Here is a 24,547-nt window from a genome sequence, read left to right as displayed (position 1 = left end):
CATGGATCTTGATGCTTCTAATTACATGTGAGATGATAACTATGGAGTCGATTTTGTCTTGGGTTCAATAATGGTTGTTTAGGTATCTTCATCCTAAAGTATGTCTTCATTTACCCCCAATTCAAGACTCGTAAAACTTCAAAAAGAAAAAAAAAATCAGAAAGGGCATACCCCTAATTTTTGTTCATGGTGACACGCAAGGTTGTGGAGATGTCATGCATTAATTGTTAGCTTAGGTCATTATCGATATGAACTCGAGTCATCATTTGCTTCCACATGCCTACCGAAAGAGAAATGAATGAGCACATGTATCTATGTGTACCATGTACTTAAAAGCCTCTATCCATGTCTATATCATGCCCCCCTTGTGCTGCGTGCACCCCTGTTAATTGGTTATGAGGCACTGTCATTGTCCATAACTGCTACTATTTTTCCATTGCTCTAACCACAATGACAAGTATATATACCACAAACTCAAGGTAAAGTCCATCTTAATTCCAACAGAAAGAAAAAAATTAAGAAGAAAACCTTTGTATAATCCTCTTTTGTCCATAAGCCTATCAACATTTCCCTGCATGATAATGAAGGCCAAGCAAAATTAAAAGGGGTGGGGGGTGGTTCCAGATTAATTGTTTCACTCACTATTTTCAACTTGTTATTCGGAATTTTAGTTCAAGTACTTAGTTAAAGTGACGGTCCTTATTCTGAATCAAGGCATTGAACCCACCTTGGGGATATGCTAGGTTTTCAAATTGATATTGTCTCCTATGTGATAAAGTTCATTAATGCATAGTGACAACTTCTCTGAATGATTAAATTCCTAGGTTGGCATTTTAATATACATAGCACAAACTCTGTATTCAATCTTGTTTTAACTAAAGGGTATTTTCACTAGAGGCTCCTATCTTATCTTTGAAAGATGGTTCATTCATTTTTTGCAAGCTGTCTGTTTAGTCTCTTTCTGATATTAGTTTCTCAACAAGTATGTATTCTTATGATCATGCTTAGAAACTGCTGTTGGTTTACTTTTTCATTTTTTTTTTTTAAATAAAAGATTCAATATGTCCAGATTTTTGTTAAATTAATATAAATACCAAAGGTGAACCATAATTGAATGAGAATTAGGAAAAATAAGTAGTCATTTCGTGCAAGTCATATGAGGCTCTAATTGAACAACAATTGCCATTTCTGTGGGAGCTTTACCACCTAAAAAGGTTAGTGCTTCATTCCTTTATTCAATCAAATCTAGCTCCCCATTCTAGTCTGGTCCAAGTGAAGATGAAAATTTGAGTACCAGATTATCATACCATGCTTTTGGCATAAAATTAAGTTTCTATATCAGAATAAAAGTAAAGAAGAAGTTACCAGTTTATTCAAGGCAGAGAGGAGGGAAGAGATTTTGTCCCCATGCCTAAAAGTTGCTCTTTCTATCCTGCATTGAAGCAAAATTCGACCGAAGCCAGGCTCTATTAATTAGGAAAGTGACAATGCTGCTGAACCAAAGCCTCAGTAGCTTGGCTATCCTTGGCAACCGACCCCTACGAATTATCTTTCTTGCTGGACTTCGCTTGAAATTCTAGGCGTAGTGATTGCTTAATAACAGTGACAAATGATGACGCAAATTCCTAGTTAGAAATTCTGCAGCTTTGGAAAGGTCCAGATGTAAATATATTTTGACCAACGCATCATATAAAGGTTAATCACAATTCCAATCCACAGGTTTTGATACCTATGAATCCTTTGTTTGTTTCTTCTGGATTTTTCATGTTTTTACTTTCTTGCCCTTTTAGTGCTTTACTATTATTTGATGCCTAGATATTTTAAAGCTGGCCCCACTTTCAGATTCTTCCTGCATACATTCACACAACCACAGGATCAAGTAAATCATAATGGATTATGCTACTTAATAAGCTCATGCAGCATTTTGTTTCTATGATTTTGTAGTTTTTTATATTCCAATAATCTTAATGAACCCATGACATAATCTTTATTTAACTATTTATCATTTTTTTCCATTAAAAATATACAAATATCCTTTACGAATTGAGAGGATCTAGACAGTAAAAAAAATAGAACTTTATCGACGAAATATCGACAGGTTATGTGCTAAGTATTATTGGCGGAACATGATGGAAAACATAGACAGAATCTGTTCTGTTGGCAATATAATAGTGTGCAATATTGTAAGATAGCGTCAAGTTTACCGACGGGTAATTTCCATCGATAATAACATTACTAATAGATGTTATCAACCACATTACCGACGGATTATTTGGTCGGTGATGTGGTTAAGTTGCCGATGGAATCAGTGATGAAAATTCAGTTGGTGAGACGATTGGAATGATTAATAAGTATACTAACAGAATCACTGACGAAAATTTCATCGATATTTAATTTTTAATTATTGATGGAATTTTTTGTCAATAATATTACATTAACATCCCGAACCCTCTTATTTCCCCCCATTTATCCCTTCTCTCTTCTCCCTCAACTCTCTATCTTTTAGCCTCCCTTGCCTCCTCCCCCACCCTAACAACCTCTTTCGCATTGGACCCATGTCGATGACCGACCCATCCCTTACGGTGGTTGATTCCTCCCCCCCCCCCCCCCCCCCCCCCCCCCCCCCCCTCAATCAATGTCTCTCGTTCCTTCTCCCCTTCAATCGTTGCCTCTCGTTCAACCCACCCCCCATTGAAGGTCACCGATCGACCTTCGATTTCAGCTACCCCAAGAGGTTAGCTTTCTGTCGGTTTAACCTCCCCATTGTTGCTGGTTTAGGGTTTAAGCTTTCGATTTAGGGATTAGGGTTTTAAATTTTTTATGGTTGGCATTTAGTTGTGCTATCACTGTCTTCTAATGAAAAATAAAAAATTAATTGTTAAGTGTTAGTTTTGTTTGGTTATTTGTGATGTTAATTGACCATTTTCTTTGCAAACAATGTGTTGTTTATAATTTGTGGAAAATGGAAACGATATGCTATTAAGTATGTTGTTAATTGACACTGTTAATTGTTAGGTTGTTTATGTTCATAATGTGCTGTTGATTGACTACAAACAATTGGGATATTGTGCTGTTAATTGAGATTTGCTTTGCAAACAATTGATATCACTATTATTATTAGCAATGTGGGAAATGTACAATGGAATATGGTTGTTTATATTGTTTATGTGTAAGTTCTGATTGTTAGTTGTTAAGTGTGTTAAATGTGTATATTATTTGTTTTATTTGTGTATATTATATTGTTTATGGTTGTTTATATTGTAAATGTGTATTATTAGCAATGTGGGAAATGTACAATGGAAAAGTTCTGATTTTATTTGTGAAAAAGAAAAAAAAGAAAAAAAGAAAACAAAAATACAGAATGATTAAATGTGTATATTATTTGTTCAAGCAAATTAATATTGATTTTATGATTGCTCTATGTGGGTATAGTTTGTTCAAGCAAGATGAAACTTGACGGCAATGCATCGCTTGAGAAAACTATGAAATAGATAATCTAGATTGTATAAGTAAAATTATTTAACCTAATTAAGGTTTAGGGTAATTAAGTAAATTATTAAATGAGTAACTTTAATAAAATTTAAAATTAATTAAATTAATTAAGGTTGTATTAGGATAATTAAAGAATTTAACTAATCAAATGAAAAAATGTTTTAATTATTTATTTAGCAAAGAATTAAATTAGTAATATTAGCTAATTGAAAAAATATTTAAATTAATTCAGGCTTTAATGAGTGAATTAAATAATTTAGTAAATTAAATAATGGAATATGTTATATAAGTAAATAAGAAATTAATTAAATGAGTAATATTATATAATATTTTATTTATTTAAATTAGGGTTTAGGGTTTAAGGAATTAGTTAAATAATTTAAGAAATAAAAATAATAATGTATTAGTAATTAATCAATAAATTAAATTCATAAATTTAGAAAAATTTAAAATTATTTAACTTAATTAAGGTTAAGGGTAATTAAGCAATTAATTTGTGAGACCTTGACCTTTATAGACTCGTAAAGGGAAGTATACGCGATATCCCTGATCAACGGTAATTTTGTCATTTTCTTAGTAAGCCCATAAAAGTAAGATTTTTAAACAATATTATTGCCTAAGTAGGCCTAAGGCATAAATGGATGGTGAAATTAGGGGTAAAATGGAAAGAAAACCAAAATTTTGATGATTTTCACGGTAGGGGCAAAATGGTCATTTTCACCTCGGGCTAGAATTTTAAGTTTTCATGAACCCAAGTATGTCTAGACCATTATGGACCTTGTCCCAGTGTCAAAAAAGCAAAAAGATTGCATAAAAGATTTGAGGAGAATAAGCTAATTTATGAAGGGGTAATTTGGTAATTTTAAGGGAATGGATAAGCTTGGGCTATAAATATCTTCTCCTTTCAGCAGCTTCTTGAATTTCCAGCAACTTGTCTTCTTCTTCTTCTTCTTCCATCTCACGTTGCTTCCAACCTCCATGGGAGCTTGATATGGAGCTTGCATAATTTTCTCTCTCTAGCTCTAGTTTGCATACCTTTATGCCCTTTTGACTAGAACTCTTGTATTCTTCCACTCTCTCTCCTTAAAACCCTTGAAAAATATTATTTCCATACTTTTTCTCACTAGATGTGCATTTTAGAGAGAGAAAGAGAGAATTACCCCATTTGTTTGAAAGCTATTGGAAGAGAATTCAACTACAAAGAAACCTTAGGGTGAGTGATGAACTAAGATTGGTTTTTAGTTGTGAATAATGGCTGGTAATTGGGATTATGAGCTGTTTTATTGTTGAGGATATTCATTCATTTTATAGTGATTTAGATAGTGAACATAGATAGCCATTTAAAGTGGCAATTGAAAGCTAACTAAGAGATAGCTTTTAGGGTTTATAGTATATGAATTGACCTATTGCTGATGCTAATGTGATTCTAGGTTCTAACGAAGCCCCATCACCCCAATTGGATCATTAAGGAAATTAGAGTCAGCTAAAGGCTCTACAATCAACCGGTGAGTGGACTGCCTATCAAAATTGTTTTGAGAATATGACCGTTTTGTACAAAGTATTTGAATGATTCTATACAACTTTTGTTAAAACAAGTGCCTTGGGAACACGCCTTTGATAAATCAATTTTATGTTATGACATGTGGTTATCATGGATCTCTATGCTGCTGCATTATGTTGATATACATATATGTTTGAATAAAGTGTTGTGTAATTATATTGACTTGGCTATGTACAAGTAGGGAGTGCGCATAAGCCGAGGATGACCCGGTTATGTGCGAGTAGGGAGTACGCATAACCCGGTGATGACCCAGCCATGTGCGAGTAGGGAATGCGCATGAGTTGGTGATGATGATGATGTGATGGTGTGTATGATGATGATGGGATGGTGTGCATGATGATGATGGGTATACGTATACATATATACATATGTAAATATGTGTGTTATAGGAAATTAATGAGTAATGGTATATGGTTGTAATGCATGTGAAACTTGACATGTTAAACTTTGGAAATTTGTTATGCGTTTCATGTTGGTTTGGACATTTCAACAGGGTGGTTTTTCTTTGGGAAGAAGGGCAAAATTTTCATTGGTGCCTTGTTTCTCGTTGCAGCGAGAATCATTTTCGCTGCAGTGAGAAACTCTCGGGTTTGGAGGGATAAACTGGCCAAAAACTCATTGCAACGAGAATGCATTTTTGCTGCAGCGAGAATGACACTGTAACTTATCGCTGCAGCAAGAATGAATTTTGCTGCAGCGAGAAATTTTTTGTTTTTGGGTCACAATTTCGCTGCAGCAAAAACCTTTTCTGTTTTGTCTCCTATCTTGTCCAATTACAGCCCTATTTTTCACTTCTTTGCTACCATATCTGAGCATGGACTTCCAACATTAAGGGCTAAATGAGTTAAGTTTAAAATGAGGAGGTTTAGTGAGAAACCCTCGTTCAGCTAATAACTTAATCCCAACGTCGCTGCAGTGAAAATTCATTCTCGCTGCAATGAAGATTCGTTGTCGTATTTGACTTGCTTGCGTATCATTGAAGCTTTCATTCTTAAAATGGTTCGTTATGTATAGGTTCATGATTTTCATATGATTAATCATTTAAGGGCTTGATGAGGGGTTTTTAATATGAATGAAATTAAATTGCATTGTTTTAAAACAAGTGCATCATGATTTTAAATTCTCCCTTATGGTTGCTTGTTCCCTTCCTTGTTCACTCACTGGGTTTATACTCACCGTTTTCAACTTCATGTTTTCAGATCACGAGACAGCTGGTAGCTAGGTCAAAGTGTCTTTATACAGTCGACCCTTGGCAAGTGCCTCAGCATTCAATAGTTGTACATTCGTCGAGTTTCTCCGCTGGACATCGAGTCTCTTTTTGTTATGTGTAGACAAACCTAATGTAAATTATTAAGATATATGCTGTAAACAATGTATATATACTTGTTTGGTATGCCAATATGAGATGGCAATGTTTAATATTATTTTGATTCAAGTATGAAATGTGACTTAACAGTTTATGATGGAATAGTGAACACGTCAGATTAATAGGCTTGCTTGGGCTTAGTGGACTACGTCCATTGGGCCCATGCGCCGGTCATGGCCCCTAATTTGGGTCGTGACATAATTAAATGAGTAAATTTAATAAAATTTCAAATTAGTTAAATTAATTTAGGTTGTATTAGGGTAATTAAAGAATTTAACTAATCAAATGAAAAAATGTTTTAATTAGCTATTTAGAAATGAATTAAATAAGTAATATTAGTTAATTTAAAAAATATTTAAATTAATTAAATGTTTAATGAGTGAATTAAATAATTTAGTTAATTAAGTAATGGAATGTGTTATATAAGTAAATAAGAAATTAATAAATGAGTAATATTATATACAATTTTATTTTTTTAAATTAGGGCTTAGGGTTTAGGGAATTAATTAAATAATTTAAATGAACAAAAACAATCATGTATTAGCCATTAATAATAAATTAAATTAGTAAATTTAGAAAAAATTAAAATTATTTAACTTAATTAAAGTTTAGGGTAATTAAGCAAATAATTAAATGAGTAAATTTAATAAAATTTAAAATTAGTTAAATTAATTAAGGTTGTGTTAGGGTAATTAAAGAATTTAACTAATAAAATGAAAAAATGTTTTAATTAGTTATTTAGACATGAATTAAATTAGTAATATAAGTTAATTTAAAAAATATTTAAATTAATTAAGTTTTAGATTAAATTAATTAAATATTATTAAATAATTTAAATTAAGTAAGATTTTAATAAAGTAATATTTTGGTAAACCCTAAAATTTTTATAATTCTAGTATTTAAGTTAGATTTTGTTTTCGATTGATGTTTGTGTTAATATCTACTAACGAATGACATTATATGTCTATTATAATATTTTTTCTCATAATAGAACAAGATACGAGTTTAATGTATTACCGAGTAGATTCAAGTGGACTTTTTAGGAAAGAATTTGTGAATGACATATATATTGAATTTATTTCATTTGTGTTCAGTCAACCAAGAAATGTGATTGAGAATAACATCGAATGTCCTTGCTCTCGGTGTACGAATAGCAAGTTTTTGGTTGCTGAATAGGTTCGGGAACACTTATTTCATAAGAGGGTTAACTGGTGCGAACACAATATGGGATGCACATGGTGAATCATTTCATGACGGCCAATCATTGGCACATTTTGTTGGTGAGCAGAACAAAGAAGTTAATGAAATTAAAGTAAAAAATCCGTATGTTGAAATGGTTATGGACGCTTTACGACTGGAGTTTTAGTTTAATGATAAGACTTGAGATGAACAGGTTTTTCTTGAAGATCCAAATCCGAACATTGCATCCTTTTTTTTTTTTGTTGTTAAATGATGCTAATGCAGCTTTGTGGCTCGGATACAATAAGCATACAAAACTATCAGCTATATTTAAATTATTGAATGTAACGTCAAAGTTTAACATAAGTGAGGCATGCTTTAATCGTCTGATGCATCTAGTGAAATAGATGTTGCCATCGAACGAATCATTATCGAAAAACTTCTATAGAATGAAGACACACTTGAAAAAAACTTGGACTCGATTATCAGAAATATCATGCATGTAAGAATAATTGCATGTTGTTTTATAACGAATATTTCGAGTTGTCTTATTGTCCATGTCGTGGTCATCTTTGGTATATACTGAATAAATCAAGAAGAGGGAAGGAGAAAATTATTTTTAAGATTTTACAATACTTTCCACTAACATCGAGATTGCAAAGGCTATATATGTCAGCCAAAACTACAGAACACATGACATGGCATGCCACACACTAATTTAATGATGGAGTGCTTAAGCATTCTGTTGATGGTATGGCTTGGCAACATTTTAATCGCACCCATCAGTCTTTTGCCTTTGAGACTCGTAATGTCAGACTTGGTTTATGTTCAAATGGTTTTAGTCTATTCAAGTTGACAGTGAAACCGTATCCAGTTTGGCCAGTAATTCTCACTGACTATAATTTACCTTTATAAATATACGTGAACCAATCGTTCATCTTTCTTAGTATGGTCATCTTGAGGAGGATAAGTCTTGAATAGAACATTGATGTGTTCCTCTGACCTTTGATAGATAAGTTAAAAGTTCTATGAGAAGAAGGGATGGTCACGTACGATGCCTTTAATCGCCAAAATTTTATTCTATAAGCAGCACTCTTGTGGACCATTAATGACTTCCCTACATATGGTATGTTGTTCGAATGGAACACTCATGGACGTTTATCATGTCCATATTGCATGGAACATGGAAAGAGTTTCTTCTTGGAGTATGGGAAGAAGCTTTGTTTTTTTTATTACCATCGGCAATTCTAGCCAATGAATCATCCTTTTCATAGCTAAAGAGATAAATTTAAGAAACATGTTAAATAGGACCTTCCAATTCCTCGGTTATCCGGTGTTGAGATTTTGGAATGATTGGAGTCAATTCGAAATATCATGTGTGGGATAAAGGTGGGTGACTAAAAGCTACTGGGTTTCAATCAAACCCATAATTGGGCTAAGAAAAGCATATTGTGGGAGTTCTCGTATTGTCAGACAAATCTCATTCGTCACAACTTGGATGTGATGCATATTGAGCATAACATATTTGACAATATATTCAACACAATGATGGATCTTTCGAGAAAGACGAAAAATAATATCAAAGCTCGTCATGATTTAGAGTTGTGTTGCAGGTAGTCGAAATTGCACTTAATTGAAAATAATGGTAAACTTTTTAAATCAAAAGCCTCATACATTTTGACTAAGGAGTAGCAGAAGTGTGTGCTTGGGTGAAACAGTTACAATTACCAGATGGTTTCACCTCTAACATGGCAAAGTGTGTGAATGAGTAAGAATACAAATTTTATGGGATGAAAAGTCATGATTGTCACGTTTTCATGCAACGTTTACTCCCAATTGCCTTGTGTGATATGGTTTCTCACATTATTTGGAGTGCAAGTGTTAAGATCTCATATATCTTTCGTGATTTGTGTGCAACCAAACTACATGTTGAGCATATAAATGCATGGGAAGGAAAAATTATGGAAACCATATGCAAATTAGAAAAGATTTTCCCCCCACCCCTCGGTTTTTTCTACTCAATGGGGCATTTGTCTATCCACTTGTCATATGAAGTTAAGGTTGGAGAATCGGTCTATTGTCGATGGATGTATCTATTTGAGAGGTATTGTGTTCCATACATGTAATTAAAACTTTTAAGTTATTTGACAATTAGAATATGAAAACGAATATTGTTTTTTAAGTTTTTACATCATTTAAAAAAAAAAGGTGAAAAATCGAGCATCCGTGGAAGGATCCATTTATGAAGCATATATCATCGATGAAATATCATTGTTTGTTCAATGTACTTTAAACCTACAATCCCAATAAGAATGAATCGGGTCCCACAACATGACGATGGTGAAGAGGTTGATATAGCCAATAGTCTGTCGATTTTCACCTATCTTATTTGACCTTAAAGTCAATTTGAGAAACATCGATACCTAAAGGAGGATGAGTTCTATGCTACCAAACTCTATGTAGTGAATTGCGAGGAGATATTGTCATACATTTAGTAAGTATAAGTTTAACCAATAATTTAAAAAATTGTGAATGGAAAATGGTATTAATTCGTGATTTATGTTCTTCCTATCTATAAGATATTTGACGATATGGTTAAAAGAGAATAGTACGGTATTTTTAAAGAATGAATAGGAAGAAGTCCTTGACAAATCATTTTGTAATTGGTTTAAACAATATGTAAGTTAAATTTAATAAGTCAATTTGATTTTGTTAATTTAATACTTCAAATAATTGAAAGCCCTATAACTTTTTTGTATGTTCGCCAACATGCGAGTCAAATTGATTCTCATGTTGTCGATATTTCTCATGGTCATAGTCTCATGGCAAGGTGTTTCAAAGGTTATTACGTCAATGGATACAAGTTTCACACATTAGATTATGGTCACAATTGTAAAACAATGAACAATGAACAATGGTGTCTGCATCAAGGGAAATTGTAATAATGATTACGATCATGCCTTTTACGAATTATTGGTTGATATAGTTGAGTTAGAATACTTTAGTGTCAACAACCGAGTCATGTTGTTCAAATGCCATTGGCTTGATATCGACAAAGGTCTTTGATTCTTGCTAGTAATGACCCTTTTATTTTAGCCAAAAAAGTAACTTAAGTGTACTATACTCTGTATCCATTAAACAAAAGAGATCGACGTGATTGGTGGGCAGTGTTTAGAACCAAGGCTTGAAGTCGATTTTCCATTACGGATAATGAGAAAAATGATGGGAAAATTATCTACCTTAACGAAAGGTTGTATTAAGAAGATGAAGTTTCCTGCAATTCACGAGTTGATCATACTTCGATCAACCTTGACAATAATACAATTCTTGTTACTAATGAATATGAAGAGGTGAATACATTTGCGAATGTTGAACATAATGAAAAAGATGATGAAGATGAATGAGAATACGATGAGATGGAGCAAGAATTAGACAAACAAGATGAAAATAATATCAATAATGATGAAGATGAGAACGAAGAAAATGAGTTCCCTTGTTCGGATGATGATTGATGGATTTTTTTTTTTGTAAAAAATGTACGAATTTATTTTTTGCACCTTGACATTAAAACTTTATAAAGTCATTCATTATATATATATCATGTCGTATATTTATTTATTAACAATTAAATTAATGTTTATACATATATTTTTTTAATAGTTATACTAACAATTGTACATTTCTTTCTTATTGGATAGACATGGTTAAGTTGAAAAAGAAGATGAAGGAAAGCCTCCAAGGACAGGCCAGTGGCACTAGCCCTTTGTTTACTCAACCTCCTATGCCATATCCTATCCCCAAACCACGGATTCCCACTCTAGTGGTAGATACTCAAGTATATTCATAGGTATCGATGCCTAGTCCGACTACTTCAATTGGAACCCTCACTTTTGACGATGCTATTGCGTCCAACAGCATGTTGTAGGCTAGAAGTCGAGGGTCGAGTCTCGGTTTGCCCACTTCGACTCATTCAGATCAACAGATATTTCTGCATCCTCTTAGAAGAAGGTAAATTCCTCTACTCAAATTTATATTATTAATTATATGCAGTCAATTTAGTTAATTAATTTATACATTTTTTAACAATAAGTTTATTTGTAATACTTTAACGGAGATTGGCATTACTCCTACGATTATGCAGATTATTAGGAGTAACTTCAGTAGACCTTGGCCAACATGGAGGCAAGTTTCTCAAGAGCATAAAGATAACATTTGGCATAAATTTGAGGTAACATGTGGCGTATTAGTGTATAACTATCATAATTTCCTATACTAATATATATTTTTCTTGGATGTAAGAATCTTTCACATGAGCTGTTGCAAATGCAACAAAGCTCCAATCCATATGGGAAAAGATTTGCAAAGACTGCCTCAAGGATCTCTTAGCGAATGAGCATGACAAGGTTAAGAAGGATACGAGTGGCCCTGACAGTGATCTTCTATTGACGAAAGGTGAAGTGTGATCATGGATCACTATTGTGGTATATGACCAGTTAGTTGATAATGTATGGTCCAAGCCCAAGTGGCAGTCACGTTCACGTAAGGCCAAGCAAAATCGCATAACAAAAAAGGACAACAATGTAGCAAAACATACAAGCGGTTCTTTGCTTTTCACCCTACACGAGAAAATGATGGTATGTAGTTTTATTGTAGTTCTACAAAAATTATTCACTTTAATAATATAATTCTTTATGTTTTTTATTCTTATTGTCTTTTTTTATAATTACAGTTCAAGGAAAAGCAACGACAAGTGACATTCTCTGAGCTTTTCAAACGCACTCACAAGATGTAGAAAGATATCAGAGAATTTGTGGACAACAGTTCCAAGACTATTTGTGTAAGTAATATGTGTATTTATACACACACACACACACACACACACACACACACACACATACATATATATATATAGTTGTTGCTTACCAATTAAATAACATAATACTTTTAATTGCTTTTCTATTTGTCGGAATCATATACTTCAGCTTTATTGCAAAAGTACAGTGAGGAGTTGTTGACCCGATCGAAGTTTGATCCTAAGGTATAGACCAAGGCCATTGAAGGGCCCAACAGTATTGGGACCCATGTTTGTGGATTTGGCACTAGAGTCCCCATTTTGAGACTTCTAACTCCAATCAGGATGTTTAAGTCTGCTTGTAGTCTTGACATTACACAACCTCTTCCGCCTTCTGCACCTGAGCCCAAGGGATATCAACAATTAGTTTGTAATGTCAGTATCTTGATGACGTCGATGGGCAGAATTAATAACTTATTAAAGGTCATTGCAACGAGGTTACCTCTTTCAGACACCTCTGGGTTTTCCTTATCACAACAGTCGAGTCTACCGTATCCACCATAACAACAGCCAACCCCACCCCCTTAGTGAGCTTTGTATTAGATACTTATTTAGATTATTATCCAATGTTTACATTGGATATTTTTTTTTATTAATTATGATTTGTATTACATTTTCATATTTTTTTATGTATATATATTTGCTATATGTTTACTTTATTAATAAAAACATCATATAATAATTTTATTACGAACCAAACAAAATTTATTTTCTAAAGAAAAAATTGGTTCTGTAGTTATTATCGATGGAATTATCAATAGAATTTATCCATTACCAACAAAGTTAATCAGTAATCTATGGAATAATTGACGGAATTCATCCATTACCGACGAAGTTCATACAAAATACCAACAGATTCTAAACCACTGCTTATGGATACAGCTTGTGAGCTTCAAAGCCAATTCTGTTAGTTATTAGTCGGTCATCCGTTGAAGATTATCGATGAAATTCCCCCCATAATTGATAAAAGACCGATCGACAGATCCCAACCTTTGCTGACGGAATATTTCATCACTGACAAATTTACCATTACCAACCACAGTATTTATGATCGAATACTAATAAAAATTTCATCGATATTTCCATCGGTAATGAAATATGCCGACGAAATCCAAACTATTACCAACAAAAATTTCTGTCGATAATGCTTTTTTTTTTTTTTTTTGTAGTGAGGGCTTATGGCTCTAACATTGTTTAGTTAAAAGCAAATTTAAATATACTAACTTAACATGGATGATTTGACACGTAAAATTTATAATTTTTACATTGAAATTTTATTTTTAATGATAAAAATAGTACTACAAATATATAATATTTTCTAATACATTTATCTTTAAACTATGATGATAATTTTGCAATAGATTTTGAAATAAGTATGGTAGTAATTTTATATTTAGAAGTAAATAAATTAAATAGCATTAAGACTCTTTAGATATCAACAACTAACTCACATTTAAAAACTTTGGAAATAATTGGTGCAATGCATAATATGCTTGTAAAGCAATTAGTTTAAGTATAATTCAAATGTCAAAGTATAAAAAATATTTGTTTAAAATTAAGAACAACATATCCAAAAATCGAAATGAATAAAAGAATATTACTTCTCTTACTTTAAAAACTTCTAACCTTTTAATGTATTCAACTTATGATATGAGTTTCTCATTAATTTTAAAGAAAAAAATATTTTAATTTAAAAAAATTAAAATGCTACCCTTTCATGGATTTAAAATTTCTTATATACTCCAATAATTACTTTATCAATATTTCAATTAAAAAGATTTCTCTGAAAAAAGTATAACATTTAATGTAAAGTGGGTTAAGATAAAATCCAAATTATAATAACAATAAGTATAAAAGATTTGAAGAGTCGTAAGCCACTATCAAGTCAATCAAGTCACGGTAATCTGAATCTTCAAGACTAATTGGTGGGACAAGTTTGATGATAGAAAATATGATGCACAATATCTTGATAACTAGCTCAACAACAACAAAACATTTTGAGGATCAATATCATATGTATAATCTCATGAGGTTATCTAAAAAATGGTTAATTTTGAGAAGAAGTGAATGAACATATGTAATTTGTCTTGATTTGGTTCAAGCTGAAATTGTTGGCAAAATTTTTGGTATAGTTCATCAATTTTGGGGGAAAAATCTTTTTCAATGGCCCAAACCAATTCCATTAGTAGGTAAACCATAATGGGAATTTATATTGATTTCCATATATGAAAAATACCAGTAAGGAATGCTTGGTATGTTTACTATTGAAAAGGAAAGTATTGAACTAGGCTTGTTGGTAGTCCTAATGATAGAAGAACATATAGTGGTTTGTTCTCATTATAAATTTGGTAGGAAATTTTTGGAGTGAATTTGGGTTTTCTCCCTAGTCCATGGGTACTTTTAGAATTTTGGACTGTTGAGTGAGTAATGAATTCAGGGTCATCTTTTTCTACGTAGTGTTTAAATGTCACGACCCGGAACTCCCATCGGGCCCGTGACAACCGCCGCGACGTCTCGATAGGCACTCATCACCCCGAATGCCGATCGAAACCCCGTAAGGCTTAGCATCAGCTTTCGCATCTCTCCGGTGAGCGACAGTTATTAAATCTCGCATTTCAAGAAATCATAAGTCGTTTCCAAATCAAAACAATAAAATATTATTTTCTGGCTCACAAGGGTATTTTCGTCATTTTTTTTCAAAAATACCGAAACCCGTCAAAAACATGGTGTAAAAGCTAAATATGTTCATGCATACTTTAAATCAGATAACTGAAGTATAAAATTACTTTTACAGTGACACGTGGGCCCCCAACTGACCAAGAAGGTGTAGGGCTACGAACCCTTACTTTTTAGGATGCAACTCTGAGATTAATTCTCGTCTTAATCAACTATCAACAAACTGTCCTGAGCTTGAAAAATGGATAGGAAGAGGGGTGAGATTATGATTATATAATCCTAGTGAGTAAACAGACACCATCTAAACTATTTAAAGGCGAGTAAAGGGACAATTAAAAATAATTTATTTCAGCAAATTTTTCACAACATGAATATTCATTTCAACCAAATAATCAATATGGCTCATGAATTTCTCAAAACTTGGCTCCTACCAAAATCATTCTCGCGGGTACATTCGTCAAGGTATCCCATTGAGACCGCCAAGGCTGTTAAATGTCCCATACCCATAAACATGTTTTCGCATCTGACACACAACCGTTCCTTAACGTTGGCTGAGTCTCACTCTCACGAGGTGGTTAACGTGAAGTGCACTCAAAAAGCCCACTTCAGGAGATACCCTACGCACCTCTACGACCGAGGTGAGAATATAAAGGAGTTTACCGTGCCCCTCTAATAGGCTGATCCACGGAACCCCCCACCACTGCAGTAACTAATCTTTAATCCACCAATTGATCAAATCTCAATGGCATAGCATGGCAATTACATTACTAACCAATTTATCAAGGCAAAACAGACAGTTCATATCTTTCAACACAAGTATAAATTCAGCCAATCATACCAATTTATCACAAGCCATTTAATTCAAATCATAATTTACAATAAATCACATGATCTCCAATTACTCAAATTTTCAAATCCAACATTCTATTTTCAAATCAATTTATAAAATATTCAATTTATTTTATAATTCCATTTATTTTATAAATTCATATTTTTCTCATAAAACAAGAAATTCATCTTTTAAAATAATTTTCATAAATCACAAGATTGAATAAAAACTACTCTAGATAATTCAGACGATAATAGGTTTACTCACAGTTCTAGGAGTAGAAATACTCATATTTTCAGTCCGCGGGTACAGTCTTTTACCCGTATCCAATGGCTCACCACCTAGCTATAATCCATTACACATATTTCAATTAAATTGTGTCTAACAGTCATAAGCTATTTCAGGCTCGATATATATGCATGATATGAAATGAAAAATGCACGGGTAGCCATCTAGACTCTGTATTGGCCTAAGTCGATTTTTCATCCGATAAATTGGCTAATGCGTCCAATTTCACTCCAACTTGCTCCATTTCTTTTTCAATCCCTCAACTCACCAAACACAACTAATTAACACACAATTAGGCAAAATTTATCTTCACTTTTCTTCTTGGAACTTTCGGCCAACAATGGTACACTAACTCCGTGATTTTTCCTACTTAATTTTCTCTCCATAATTCATTAATTCCGACACCAAAAACTATTATTTCTTAATCAAATCACCTAGAATAACATCCCATTCTTCCTCATTATTCACTTAGAGAATTCGGTTATTGATGGGCACCAAACCTTTGGTGGTTTTCTTCACTTGTTTTCATGCTACACATCATTAATCACTTAAAAACACAAACATACCTAAAAATCAAACCAATCCAAGATCATTCTCTGTCCATACCCATTTTGACCAGTCATAAATTCATCATGAAAACATGTAATTTAACCATGAAAATTAAGGAAAAATGCATGGGTAAAGTAAATCACTAGCAAAATCAAAGAAATTTTACCTTTGCTTGATCAAATCCTTGAATTCCAACACTTTCTCTTTGATTTTTCCCACCTAGGGTTTGTTCTTCCTTGGTTTCTCTTATCTTCTGGTTTGGCTGATCACTATGGGAGAAATGGGCTGATTTTTTGCCTTTTTATAAAGAAATAATAAAATAATAAAAACATGACACACGGTGTTTCCTTATTGGTTCAAATTTTAAATATTTGACTTTTAATTCTTTAATTCTCCACCACACATTTCTCATGTTTATCCATTTCCATGATGAATAAAATCCCTTGGTCTTGACAAGTGTCGAAGGTGAAAATTTACCGATTTGCCCTCGGGGTGGTAAAATTACCATTTCACCCCTATACTCCAAATTATATCGAAATTAAAAATTTTCACTTCTAAACCTCAAATCATACTCCAATAAGTCAAATGGGGCCAAAAAATCTTTTCTAAAAATTTTCATTTTTTCCCCAAGTGGCAAATGACCATTTTGCCCCTAGATAGTGAAAATTTCGGTTTGACTCCAAATTGGTCCTCGAACTCCAAATTATCATTTTGAGTCATCCCTGAACTGTGAAACTCTTAATTTCACCTTAAAATTCCTATTTGAACTAGTTCGAAGCTTAATCAACTTAATGGTACCATTAGGGGTAATATCGTCTTTTAACTATTCCTCGAACTTCCTAAATACGCAAACATTCTATTGAGCATGTAAATGACGTCGTAATTATTTTATAGAACAGGGTTTGACATTAAACAACACAGACCCTGTTTGAATTAAAATATTTTCATAATATTGTTAGGCATAATACTGTTAGGGTTTCTGTAGATCCCATCGTTTGTAGTGCCATTCTTGAAAAGCTTTTTAGATTGCAACATTAGGGGATTTTTCATAAAATCCTTCTTCAATAAGTAAAACTTTTTGGAAAGACTTTTTGCGAAAGTATTGAATATAACTTTTATATGAAGAAGACACCATTTGTGATGTTGGGAAAATAGTTTAGAGAGGTTTGGGTTTGAGCAAAACAACCTCCTTGCCTTTTGAGGATTCTACTGCAGCAACAGTAATTTGTTTAAGAGGAGTGTCTTCTTTGATTTGGGAGGTGATTGCCAGAGCTACTTCTGAGGATTGAAAAAAAAGACTCAATCCATTTTCTGATTTGTGAGTCAAGCTCATTTGGCTCTTGGGCATCTTAGTAAATTTTGGGTATTTTTGAGGAGTTTTCTCCTTTTTGTTCATTTTCTTGAGTACAATTTTTGTACCATGATTTGAAATTCCAAGAGTTTCTCAAAATCAAATCTATAAGTCATCAACATTCCATAATTTATATCTACATTCCTTTTGTGGATATTTGATCAAAACCAAGAAAAAGGGAATAACCCTTTGAAAATCAATAGGAAAATATTCAACTCTTAGATCTAGAGACAATAGAAAAACTCAAACACCAAAAATATAATTACATTCATTTTGGATTAGTACAAGTAAGAGCTAAACCACTCACAAAAGAAGGACTGGATACTTCCTTCCTTATAGCCTTCAGAGAGAAAAGGCATCTTCTTTCAGTGATTCCTTGTTAGGAACAGTAAGAACAAGTCTATGTAAAGGACCAATACACTTCAATTGTTTCCCTAATTTTATGATGTCATTGAAAGATAAGAATATCTTAAACTCATTGACATTCAAAATCCAAACACATAATTAGAAAATAATGCTAGGGTCTGAACCACTAACCTTAGTTTACAGATTATATTATAAGGTCATGTACTCAGTAATTAATACTAAGGCTTTAATCCACAAACCAAGAAGAGAAACTCTTCTAATCTAGACAGACATGTCTTGGTCTCATACTACCATACTTAGGATCATACACTAGCATGAAGTCCAACTTCCAAATAGAAGGAGACTTGAAGGAGTTTCGGCTCCTATTCTCATCCAAAATACAGAAATAAACCATGCAGTTCAATATAGAGAAAGGTTTGTAGAGCTAGTGTTTAACAAACCACCAAGAATGCTTCCAAGACAATCTTTTTGATCTAGGACAGGCCATTGCTTCTATTAGAAGTCTAAATATCATGGGAGACAATTCGTCCAAAACAACCCATAGAATGGACTTTAGGATAGCTAGAGCCTCCGTTTCTTCAGTACCATCTACCATTAGGACAAATTTACACGGGATAAACAATTCCTTAAATATACCACAACCAATATATAACGAGTAAGAACCTAGCCCAACTAACTCATCTAACATTTCTCCAACATATTCGTTAATGACCAATAATCCAAACATAACCACAGCTGGTGAAGAAAATTCTGAAATTTTTGTATTAGAAAGAGAGTTTAAAATCAATAAAGAATAGTGTAGAAAGCATCTCTACTCTAAGAAAAATAAGCAAAAAAGAAAAACTTATTTAGAAACCTATAAAAACGAAAATGATCAAATTCTACAAGAATATTATGATTTCATGGAAAACCATAAGATTCTAATAAAATCCTTTACATGGTTCAAAGAATATTACTTAGGATCAATAAACACTAAAAAAAATAAAGTCAAAAGGCAAACAACTAGAGGAGAAATTGAATTTCAACATTTTCTTTTGATAAAAGTTCAATATTCTTATAAAAATATATGAATAAGAGCAACTCCTTTAAGGATGACGTCCTCAAACTTAGGAGAACAAGATTCCTCAAAGGACATAAAAATGATAATTGAACAAAACAACTATATAAATCTAAATCTTCATACCATCGCAAAATAACTGGAAAATATAGAAACACTAATTGAAAACTAATCGAAATTCACTCAAACATAGACAATAAACACATAAGTCATTAACGCCAAAGAACCTATTTTCAAACCGTTTGAAATTCCAAAAAAATTTCATCAATAGCATCAAAATCATTTTTTGAGAGAAATTCAAATAGAATTGATGCCTTAGAAAGGCAAATAAGTTTTTATTCTTTTATTACATTCAATCAAGATTATATTTTTATTTTAAGTCAAATAAGCCTTTATAACTGATAACTGATTAATTGCTATTAATTAAAATATCACTTGTCATTTTATACTTATGTGGCGTTGATGTGGTGCTGATGTGGAAGAAGAAAAATACCGCATAGTCATGTCATCATGCCAAAAAACCATGCCACGTTATCATCCATGATAACATTTCAATATGTGATATAATATAGAATGACAAGTGACACTTTGACTAAATAAACTATTAATCGTAAAGGCTTACTTGACTTAAAATGAAAACATAAAGGTTTATTTTGCTCAAAAGAACAATACAGAAGCTTAATTGAATGCGATAAAAAAACAAAGATTTATTTGAATTTTCATGAATAATTTAGGAAATTTTTTAGATATTATAACAAAAAAAATTTAACAACTATACCTAACAATTAAATTAAAAATTATAAAAAAAAGTAACAAAAAAAAGTGAAGTCATGAAAAATAAGTAAGAAAAATATTAATCCATAACCCAGATAAAGATAACATATCCTATATCATGCATACGTTGTTTCAAGTATCTATCATAAACATAAAAGAAAAAAATCTATTGATGGGATAGGAAACTTATTTTCATTTAAAATTGAAATTTATACGTAATTGTCTTTAATTACAACAATCAAAGAAGATAAGTCTTTTAAACCGAATTCGTAAACATCACCACACCATACGTAGACAATCATAAAAATCTATCCATGCACACCTTGCTGTATAACGTTTGGCCGATACCTGAAAAGGGAGAGGCACACCAATAAGTCAGAGGCTTGGCACTTTAGCTTTCAAAGTCTGCCAAGAATCAGTAATTAATAGCCTAAATTCTCAACATTTTTAATGAAACTTTGGTCAATATGTCTGTCACTACAAAATAAAAAATAAAAAATAAAATCAGAAGCAAAAGAGGAGAAGGAAAAAGCTAGTAATATTTTCAAACCGCGGTACACTCTCGTCTCTATCCTTTGGCATGATAGACAAGGCAGTACAATTTTTTTCCCATCCAAAGCAAATCAAGAAGAACGTTAAGGAGCTGTAATATATATCCCCATCACCAAGTCCACTTCCATGAATATGATTTAGTAGCCATCATACAATGTCCATTCACATATAGGTATTGTCAATTTTTTATTTTAATTGAAAATAGACCCTCAATTTTTTTTTTCCATATTAGTATTAAAAGAAGATTTAATCATGTTTAGATCGATCAAAGGTGTTTTAACTTTAAAAGTGTTCATGACTTGGTGACGGAGATATAACTTAATTGATAGCCACATCTCTCCTTCTTCAAAGAAGATTCAAAGTTCAAATTCTAGCGTGGTTTACGTGCAAAGTGAGAAAATTAGTTAATTTGGAAACCAGTAGTTTGTTTATGAATGAACATGTAGTGAAATGATGTGGAAACTTTTAACAAAGGATTCGAAACAAGTTGAGAGTGCAGAGTCAAAGGCCCTAAAAATCTTCGCAGGAGCAAAGTTTCACTCCTAGATGAAGCCAATTCAGTTTTTTGTCATCCAATATTGTTCGCCTGCACGCTTGTGATCTAATTAAGGATTTCAAGCAGAGAGCCAAATTCACCTACACCCCACTTTGGATTCATACCTTGTTTGTCCCCCTATGGCTGTAAACACCCCTCAAAACCACGCGGTTTGAGCCTTGAAAACCGCTTTTTCTAGCCCCATAAAAACTGCATTTGTTTCCCCAAAATCAAGAGTCCCCAAAAGCCACTACGCAGTTGCTTGGTCCCAACAGCTCAATTGTTGTCAGGTTGTCAGTCAGGTAGGATGTTGACTGCCCTCTATTTATTCCCTTCAAACACCCCCTCTTCATTTCTACAAACAACTCCTTTCAAGGTTCATTTACTAGCCCCAATCTTCTTTTTCCTTCCTCTTCCAGGGTTTTTTTTTTTTTTAACTTTAAAACAGCATAATGAAAAAAAAAAAAAAACAAAGGCTTTCTAGTAGTACTTAAATATGCTTGTACTCTTCGTTAGTCTTAGTACAATTTTTTCACATAATGTTGAGGGGTTTATGGAATATGTTTTTTCATATGCAGGGCAATGGGGCTTTTGGGGTTTCTTCTAGTTGTATTGCTCTCAGTCCTCAACTTTGTTCACGGTTTTCCAAGGAATCATGCCCCTCATGGATACCTTGGACCCTGGATCAACGCTCATGCCACTTTCTATGGAGGTGGTGATGCTTCTGGAACAATGGGTACATTCCACATCACATTTTTTGTTTATTCTTGTGAGTGGCGTGTTCTTCTTGGTAATCTACTTTACTTAATGCATTTCATTCTGGTATTGCTATAGGTGGAGCTTGTGGCTATGGAAATCTATATAGCCAAGGTTATGGTATTAACACAGCAGCATTGAGCACTGCATTGTTCGACAATGGCTTGAGCTGTGGCGCCTGCTTTGAGCTCAGGTGTGTCAATGACCCACAATGGTGCTTGCCCGGCTCCATTGTGGTCACAGCCACCAATTTCTGCCCTCCAGGAGGCTGGTGTGACCCTCCTAATCACCACTTCGATCTCTCTCAGCCTATTTTCCAACACATTGCCCAATACAGAGCTGGTATTGTTCCAGTAATTTACAGAAGGTAACACAATTAACTAATTTTACCAAAAAGTTTCCACATTTTCTCTTACATTTCTAATGTGCGTAATAAGGTTACATATATAAAATTTTCTGTTTTGCAGGGTGAGGTGCAGGAGAAGTGGGGGTATCAGGTTCACAATTAATGGACATTCCTACTTCAATTTAGTACTGATCACCAATGTTGGAGGTGCTGGTGATGTTCATTCTGTATCCATTAAGGGTTCAAGGACCAGATGGCAGCCAATGTCAAGAAACTGGGGCCAGAACTGGCAGAGCAATTCTTATCTTAATGGTCAAAGCCTCTCTTTTCTTGTTACAACCAGTGATGGCCGCAGTGTTGTCTCTTACAATGTTGCTCCAGCCGGTTGGTCCTTTGGACAGACTTACGCTGGAGGGCAGTTTAGGTTTTAAGTTTCAACAACCCCTAAGCATACTATAACTGCCGTTGCTATAGTTTAAGATATTTTGTCTGAACAAAGACTAATGTGAGTTACAAAAGAATACTATATAGTAGAATAGTATGAGGGTGAATCTTGGGTCAAGATTGATTTTTAAAGAGCCCTTTCCTGTGTAGTATTATTGTGAGTTTTTGCAGTTCTATTGGCTTTGAATTGAAGCCTGGGGGTAACTGCTGTGGAAGAGAGAGAGAGAGAAAGAGAGAGGGAGAGAGAGAGGTACAGTATTTAGAGGCATATTATTAGTGAGATTCTGCCTAAAGGGCATTCTTACTATCCAGCTACTGCTACATCAAATGATGAATAGCAGGTGTTTTTTCAGGCCAAAAGGCACTTTTGCTTGCTTGTGAGAAGCCACTGTCTTTCTTGTTGTGCACTTTGAACAATTATCCAAAATTAAAAGATTCAGCAATTTGTGAGGACAGAGAGATCTCAACTTTTCTTAACGACTTAAGTATCATCATCATCATCATTATTATTATTGTTGATTCTGGCATGTGCTGCACAAAATCCAAAAAGTGCAAGTATGGGTTATTATCAGACGAAAATGGTCGTCCCATTTTGCTGCACTTTCCCCTGCAACCTTATCAGCTTCAGTGCTTAATCCATTCCATAGATCCTTTTTCCATGACCTTATACACCTTTTTGCTAATGGCAGCAAGAGGCATGAGAAGTAGAACACACATTTTCTAATTTATTTGATTTGAGCAAGGGGGATTCCAACAGGTTTCGTCCAATATGGAATACATATATACCGATCACATGCACAAGTGATGCTCTCTTTAATCTGTTCAATATAATTGATGTCTCGATCCCATTATAACAATTTGGCTGTGGGACTTAAAATGGGCATAGATTTTTATTTTGTTGCGAAGGTATTTCCAAGAGATATCCCAAAATTAATACACATTTAACAACCCCCTAATAATTGTGTGGGTGCCCTTTAAAGAATTCAAGCAGACGACAGTTGGACAAGCAAACATGACTTTGTTTTGCCTTTTCAAAGCTCTGATAATTAGCATTTAACTGGAAATTAAACTTGTGATGGGAACTGAAAAAGAAAAAGGCAGGCACCGACACATTACAATTTGAAGCAGATGCTCTTGTCCCAACCCAGCAGGATGGCAATTAGCAAGATAATTGCCCTTTCTCTACATCACTGTTGTGTTTGTTCCCATTAAATCTTGCTATGAGATTGAAGAGTATTCCATTCACGTGCCAACTTGATTCCTTGCTGCAAGCCACAGAATTAGGCAAGTTACACTAAAAAACCAAGCCCCCATATGCGGAGATCTCAATTATTATGCAAATCAAGCATAAAACCCTTTTCACTCTTGTGTCAAAACCGAGTACCAACTGCCCTATCTCTAATGTCACAGCAGGAATCTATGTAACAATTTTCTTCTATTACGTTATCATTCCTCTTTAGTTGATAATTAATTAAGACAAACATTTTATAATTATATTGAATGTGAAAATATTTATATGTTCAAGTGCAAAATCTTTGGAATAATGGTTTTCCATGGTTATCCAAGTACGTACA

At 33.3% G+C, this 24,547-nt stretch overlaps 1 protein-coding gene and 1 long non-coding RNA gene across 2 annotated transcripts; both read left to right on the top strand.

Moving 5' to 3' along the window:
* Window positions 1-2,611: 2,611 nt before the first annotated feature.
* Window positions 2,612-6,474, top strand: LOC148763191 (uncharacterized). The gene is made up of 3 exons (XR_016026002.1): window positions 2,612-2,734; window positions 4,923-4,997; window positions 6,253-6,474. It is a non-coding gene; the product is annotated as an uncharacterized LOC148763191 (long non-coding RNA).
* Window positions 6,475-21,745: 15,271 nt separating this feature from the next.
* LOC18594954 (expansin-A10-like) lies at window positions 21,746-23,428 on the top strand. The gene is made up of 3 exons (XM_088805127.1): window positions 21,746-22,163; window positions 22,262-22,550; window positions 22,651-23,428. The coding sequence occupies exons 1-3, from the start codon at window positions 22,010-22,012 to the stop codon at window positions 22,958-22,960; spliced, it is 753 nt and encodes a 250-aa protein (XP_088661253.1). The 5' UTR covers window positions 21,746-22,009; the 3' UTR covers window positions 22,961-23,428.
* Window positions 23,429-24,547: the final 1,119 nt, after the last annotated feature.

The sequence above is a fragment of the Theobroma cacao genome, chromosome 4 (assembly GCF_053813885.1).
Source record: "Theobroma cacao isolate CCN51 chromosome 4, ASM5381388v1, whole genome shotgun sequence".
Lineage (NCBI taxonomy): Eukaryota > Viridiplantae > Streptophyta > Magnoliopsida > Malvales > Malvaceae > Theobroma > Theobroma cacao.
This window is presented reverse-complemented; position numbering and strand designations above follow the sequence as displayed.